General features: G+C 32.5%; 1 protein-coding gene across 2 annotated transcripts; it reads left to right on the top strand.

Annotated features, from left to right (window-relative positions):
* Positions 1-3127: 3127 nt before the first annotated feature.
* LOC133293834 (sugar transporter ERD6-like 5) lies at positions 3128-7095 on the top strand. Of its 2 annotated transcripts, XM_061492433.1 has the most exons (17): positions 3128-3205; positions 3288-3350; positions 3429-3518; positions 3604-3663; positions 3978-4043; positions 4138-4203; positions 4321-4396; positions 4483-4547; positions 4708-4800; positions 4938-5018; positions 5100-5184; positions 5310-5353; positions 5497-5559; positions 5638-5751; positions 6171-6230; positions 6314-6428; positions 6795-7095. In XM_061492433.1, the coding sequence occupies exons 2-17, from the start codon at positions 3321-3323 to the stop codon at positions 6941-6943; spliced, it is 1257 nt and encodes a 418-aa protein (XP_061348417.1). In that variant the 5' UTR covers positions 3128-3205; positions 3288-3320; the 3' UTR covers positions 6944-7095. The 2 variants fall into 2 exon arrangements, with proteins under 2 accessions (XP_061348417.1, XP_061348418.1); XM_061492434.1 differs by lacking the exon at positions 5497-5559.

Consider the following 7095-nt stretch of genomic DNA (forward strand, 5'->3'; position numbering starts at 1 on the left):
TTATTAATAAGTTCAAAAATTATTCAATCACACTTTTACAAGTTCATAAACCACAAATAAATGAAAATATACGCTATTACTATGTCAATTGCAACTAAGAATCCTCATAAACATACATCTCAATGACATTAAGAAGGCCAGATGTTGTGTAACTCATATTTTTCAAATTTATATACATTAAATGACATGTCACATTCTCTTAATTTATTGTTCCGCAAATTATTTCAGTATTGGAAGCTGAAATTCAAGGTCATTGTAGAAAAGTATACTACTAACAAATAAAATTACAAAAAATTTTAAAAAGCATTCTACATTTTTTCTGATAAGATGAAATAATTTTGGTTTTTGATTTTTTTATTTGTAAAAATGCATACCTGACCGGGTCAACAGGTCACTGATTTTGGCCGAATTTGATCGAGTTCGATGCATAACAGGTATGATACTTGACTTGAACCAGTCCGATAACCGATTCACCAAATTCTGGGTCGACCCGACCGAGTCAGGTAGGTTTCATTGTCTGAACAAATAAATAATTTTAGGAATCACATCTTAATATCATTCAAAAAAGCAAGAATAACAAGGCAAGTCCACGGAAAACATGTATTTTTTCTTCTAATTTTTTAGGGTTACAATAAATAAAAGGATTCGTAAATAAGATTGTGAAATTTTGTTACTGTGTCAGAAGAAGGATAGCTATACTAATTCGGTATACTCGAAAGACATCCTTGGTACAAAATTGACGATCTAACAAGGATTATATTTCAGTAAATTTCTACTTACTGATCTCTCATTTTTTGTGGAATCGATAATTTTTTTACGATTGGTGTCTTTTCTTTTCTATATTGTACCATAGTTTCTTTCATATCGTGATCGAGCTAATACTAACTTTTGTTACCCATCCTATATATTCTATATTATAATATTAGATAACCTCTTTTATCTTTTTGTTTCCTCTTGGATTTGAATAGAAAAAACTTATTAAGTTAAGTCGAAGATACTTGAAATTATGAAAAAGATTCTCCCGACTCATAATGGACAACATCTATTTCTTTTTTCGATGTGAATTTAATTATGATTAGAAAAGAAATCACTTTCTATATATTTTCCTATGGATACCTTACTCATACTCTAAAAATTGGGATTCTTGATCAAATTCCAAAAAACTTATGTTTTACAATTTTATAATTCCATTTGCCAATTTAGAATTGATTCTTCTTGGATACAAATTATGATAATGTGTATTATTTCTCGAATCGTTCGTTGAGAGGTGTAAAGAATTAAACTCCGTTAAGTAAGAAATAAAGTTTTACAGCCGTATAGTAATAAATATTTCTACCTTCGTTGTTAACCATTGAATCTACTTTAAGAGATCAGAGTTCACATAAATAATTAAATACAAATAAATTTAACTATTAATAATAAATGTAAAATTATTTATTCTAACATAAGTGTAAATTAATCCATATATATAATCAACAGAGTGACGCTGAAGATTTATTTTTTTCTAATAAGAATTCAAAATCAACTAATTTGTCAAAAGCTTGTCAAACGGATGTTTTATAGAGGCAAAATACTACCGACATGATAGACCAAGGCGATCTACTTTTGTGGCAATATTAGCAAAAGACGTGATAACAGGTACTTCAACTTCGTATGAGACTAAAAGGGCAAGACACAAGAAAAGTTTCTCACAAAGACAATAATAATGTGCACGCTTGGGTACGTGTGGTTTGTCTCCCTACCAGCAATGATAGAAGGGGAGCACAGAGTGTGGCTTGAGTTAAATAGCTAACGAATATTCATGGCCAACAAGTAGAGTTAATTTGCTTGCACCAGGAAGAATATATATATATATATATATATATATATATATATATATAAATAAGATTTGATGTTTGTCATTTTAAATGACATAAGTTATGTCATTTTAAGAGAGATAGACACAAAGAATAAAAATCATGGAAGAAAAAGTGATTGATTTTTTTTTAATTTAAATTTTAAATAAAAAATTTATTTTGTATCAATCTCTCTTTAAAAAGACAAATACTTTTCTCATATATATATAATATATAGATTAAATACCATTTTTAGTCCCTAACAAAAAAACACAGTCCCCACTTTAGTCTTTTACAAAAATAAATTAGTCAGTTAGTCCCTAACAAATTTAAAGTGGACCTATTTAGTTGAAATCGTGGTCCATCACAAATTCAAAAAAGACCCATATTAGTCCCTCAAAAGGACTAAAATAGGTCTACCTTGAATTTGTTAGGGACTAACTGACTAATTTATTTTTGTAAGGGACTAAAGTGGGGACCGTATTTTTTTTGTTAGGGATCAAAAAAAGTCTTTACTCTAATATATATATATATATATATTTATTTATTTTATTTTTCAATAACTTTGATGAAGAGTTGAATAGTGTTAAAATGAAAACGATCTTTGAGGTTAAGTGACCGACACAGGTGCAGCGTGAATTGTGACAACAAAGTCTTCAAAAGCCATTAATGAGAATCGAGCATGAGAATTAAATGTTTATAAGAAATATATACTTTAGCAACTATTCAAATTACATAATATACAAGATTAACGTTAGAAGTTTAAATTATAAATTTAAAAATAATGTACTGAATTCATATAAGATTTTACCCCTCCCAAAAAAAAAGGCCGTACGTACAAAATTTTTAAATTGAACCCGCAAAAAACGTGTACGCCGCCGGCACAGCGACAAGGTATTATTATATTAACGTCACATGCGAAAAAAAAAAAACAAAAACAAAAACAGAAAGAAAAGAATTGAAGATATCTACGGCCAACGAGGATTGAGATGTTGTTCAAAACACAACATCCATATCCGAAGACAAGTCTAATCTCATGTACTTTCCCACTTGTTGTTTTGGTCAACACGAGGAACCCCTATTTATAGATCCTTTAACTCTCCGTGCCATGACCTTATAAACTCTGTGAACCTCTTTGCTGTGTCTGGTTATTTTAATTTAACACAGAAATCATGGATAGTAAAAGCAGTGAAGCGAGCGAATTTTCAAGTCCTTTGCTTTCCACACGCAACGTTGAATCACAAGGTTATGGTGGCAATGATGACGTTGACCATGAGGGACAGAGGCAAAGTGGAACCTCTTCTATCCCTGCAACTCTTATACTTAGCACCCTTGTTGCTGTTTTTGGTTCTTTCGTTTTTGGGTCTGCTGTAAGTTACCATTTTTCTCACATTTTGGTTTTGTCAAATCCATCAATGACCACTGTCACATGAGTACTAATTAATTTTGCAGGTGGCATATTCATCCCCTACTCAATCTAAAATCATGGATGACCTCAATCTCGGTGTGGCTGAGGTTTGAACATTGAATCACAATTCACAACCTTTGCTTTTGTAATATTTCAGTACTTAATTATTTATTGCAATCTTGTAGTTTTCACTTTTCGGTTCAATATTGACGATTGGAGCTATGATTGGTGCCATTGGGAGTGGTAAAATAGCAGATTACGCAGGTCGTCGAGTTGTAAGTTTCTCTTATTTTATGTATTTCTCAAAAAGTGGCTACATTCGATTTTACATTTAATGTTATTTTGCGTTTTGTTGTGCAGGCCATGGGATTCTCGGAGGTATTTTGCATCTTGGGATGGCTTACCATAACATTCTCAAAGGTTTGTCATTAATTACATCGACTTCGTTCCTAGATTTCTCTATCTTGCTGACATGTTAGTTGAATATGTCTAATAACTGGTAATATTAGTAACCTTTCTACAGTAAGAAGGAAAGTAGTTACATATATTTCAAGGAAAGTGAAAAAAGAATTCATTGTAACTATTGAAGACATGAAGTACATGTCATGGTGTTAACTATGAAACTTATTTGCCTGACAGAGAAAATTAGTAATCCTTTTAACAAGACTACAACAAAAATTTCTGTTGAGTAGCTGTTTTTTTTTTTTTTTATAACGCTTGGTGCTTGTTTGAAGGTTGCTTGGTCGCTTTATGTTGGAAGACTGTTGGTAGGATGTGGGATTGGTCTTCTATCTTATGTGGTAATTGTTGTGACGTGTAATTTGTTATAATTGCAGTTCAAACTATGTTCAGTCGCTCCAAAAATACAAATAAATAGTTCCTTTTGCATAGTAGGTACCGGTTTATATAGCAGAAATAACACCAAAGAATCTTCGTGGGGGATTCACCACAGTTCATCAGGTAAAGCAATACTCTAATCTCTTAATATCATTTCACTCTTATTGTGTGTATCACCTATGTTTGGCATATTTCACGTGTAGGCTTATTTTAAATCCCTATTTGGTATTATTTTGACAGTTAATGATTTGTTGTGGGATGTCATTGACTTATCTTATTGGAGCATTCTCGAATTGGCGGATTTTAGCTCTAATAGGTAATATTCTTCTTTCTGGTGTTCATTTTACAGAACAAAATTACAAAGGGTGCCATGTAACTCAAATCTTTTTGTCTTTATCTCAGGAACTATTCCGTGTCTTTTACAGCTTCTGAGTCTTCCCTTCATCCCTGATTCTCCTAGGTGGCTGGTGAGTTGTTATGACTGCTATAAGTTTGTTGTTTGGACTGTATGTGTTGGACATAGCTCACTCAAGCAACTGAAAATTTTCATCACTTTTATCAAATGGTTGTAGTCAAGACATGTCATTGGACTAACATATCATGAGTGGTACTTGCAATCTTCTGCAGGCTAAGGTTGGTCGTTTGAAAGAGAGTGATTCTGCTTTACAGCGCCTTAGGGGGGAGAATGCTGATATGTATCAAGAGGCCACTGAAATTAGAGTATATAATCAAGTTTTTGTTCATTAGAATGTTACTATTGGCTTACAATCTAACCAGGAAGCAAAAGAAGTGAAATAAAAAATGAAGAAACCGAAGAGTCTAATACATCATTTTTTACACTGTGCTTTTCTTTGTAGGATTATACAGAAACCCTTCAGCGGCAAAAAGAAGCTAGCATTATTGGCTTATTTCAATTGAAATATTTGAAGTCACTTACTGTGAGCATTCTAAATTAGTTCCATTCAAGCATCTTATCTTTACTTTTTGCAGACTCTTATGGTATTTATTTACTTGGTTAGGTCGGAGTTGGCTTGATGATACTGCAACAGTTTGGAGGGATTAATGGCATTGTTTTTTATGCAAATTCTATATTTATCTCTGCTGGTATGTGTAGGCCTTTTTTTATGCATCTATCATTTGATTCATTTGATAAGTAAGGGAAGATGAATGTGAGAATATTAGATTTATGATAAAATTCTCATGAAAGCAAAATTTCTTATCCATGACAGGGTTTTCGGATAGTATTGGAACGATAGCAATGGTTGCTGTTAAGGTTCTTATTTCTCTTTACACTGTTTCATCATTTCTGTCTGCTTAATTCTGTATAAGATGAGATGGATGCCACTTTTGATGAGTGCAGTAGTGCACCCTTCATTCCTGAGTCTCTTCACACAAACCTGTCATTTGTGTTTATAGATCCCAATGACAACTTTGGGAGTACTTTTGATGGATAAATCTGGAAGACGACCACTTTTGCTGGTAAATGGGTTGAGCTTTTGTTTCTACTTTTTGTGGTGTTCTGTAAATTCTGAACCCGAAATTTTGACTCTTATACAGGTGTCTGCACTGGGAACATGCTTAGGATGCTTCCTCGCAGCCCTATCATTCTTCATGCAGGACTTACATATATTGAAGGGAATCAGTCCCATTCTGGCGCTAGTTGGTGTACTTGTAAGTAATGCTTATGCAACTATGCCTATATATAAAATCTCATAAATTTAAATTCAAGCTCTAGGTATCTAACTTTAATGTATTCAACCATTACTCTGTTTATGACCGTGAAAGAGCGATGTCAAACTATTACCCAATAATCTCTTGTGCATTAATTGCACAATTGAGAGTAAAATTTCGGAGAAGATTAATACTACTAGGCTACTAGCATGTCTAATGTAGTTCTCGAGTTCTTCCTTGAACTTATGTTTTGAGTTTTCATTGGCCTTTTTGAAATAGAATTGGATTTAATATTTGAATGATGCCCCTAAAGTTAAAAGTTTTAAGATAATAACTCAATTCCATGTGTCTATTCAGGCCAATTTACTTATAGATTGACATATAATGGTAATTGTCCTTTTAATTTTATTAATGGCCAGGTATACGTAGGATCTTACTCGATAGGCATGGGAGCAATTCCCTGGGTTATAATGTCCGAGGTATGATTCAGCTCATGAAATAAAAATTCAAACATAACAAATCATCAGCATGATGAATTAATGGTTATATTTTTATTTTTCAGATATTTCCCATAAACGTGAAGGGCTCTGCTGGAAGCTTTGTGACCTTGATTAACTGGTTGTGTTCTTGGATTGTTTCATATGCTTTTAACTTCCTCATGAGTTGGAGTTCAGCAGGTAGGTTTGCATTTATTATTCTTGATCCCTGCTAATTCCCACACATTCATTCCTTTAAAAGATAAAGCAAAAAATATGGATGGTAAAAAAAACAAGTTGAGAAAGTAAAAAAAAAATAGAAAATTATAAAAGTAAAGAGTGCTTATATTTATGGAAAATAATTATCTCATGTTGCATGAGATAATTATATGTTTATCTCATGCAACAGACAGAAAGTAGTGAAGTTCCGTGTTTTTTCTATTTTTTTCTATTTTTTGGAAAACTATTGGACCCCATTATTTTGTATCTGTTCTATACAACAGGAGATAAATAGATCTCTATATTTATATATGGAATGAAATTAATTATTATGTTATGTTGGGGCAGGAACTTTCATCATATTCTCTAGCATATGTGGCTTCACTGTTCTATTCGTAGCAAAACTAGTACCAGAGACCAAGGGGCGTACACTAGAAGAAATTCAAGCTTCTTTGAATTCATATTCAACAAAGACCGCAGTAGAATTCAATGCATAATAAACCCAGTACGAAATTTTCGAAATGGCAGATTGATGAGTAATAATAAAGGTTTCGTGAAACAAGCTTGTCCATTTAAAAAACAAAAAAAGGGAAGGCTACGAATACGCAAGCCTGAATGAAGGAAATAGCAATCAGCAAGTCTCATGTAA

Source organism: Gastrolobium bilobum, unplaced genomic scaffold (genome assembly GCF_033153095.1).
Source record: "Gastrolobium bilobum isolate Gb01-03AN ecotype WA unplaced genomic scaffold, APGP_CSIRO_Gbil_v1 utg4431, whole genome shotgun sequence".
In the NCBI taxonomy this organism is placed as follows: Eukaryota; Viridiplantae; Streptophyta; class Magnoliopsida; order Fabales; family Fabaceae; genus Gastrolobium; species Gastrolobium bilobum.

Coding starts and splice junctions, on each gene's coding strand:
- LOC133293834 (XM_061492433.1), top strand. CDS start 3,321: ATGGATGACCTCAATCTCGGTGTGGCTGAG. Junction 3,351..3,428: donor TCAATCTCGGTGTGGCTGAG/GTTTGAACATTG, acceptor GCAATCTTGTAG/TTTTCACTTTTCGGTTCAAT. Junction 4,204..4,320: donor GATTCACCACAGTTCATCAG/GTAAAGCAATAC, acceptor TTATTTTGACAG/TTAATGATTTGTTGTGGGAT.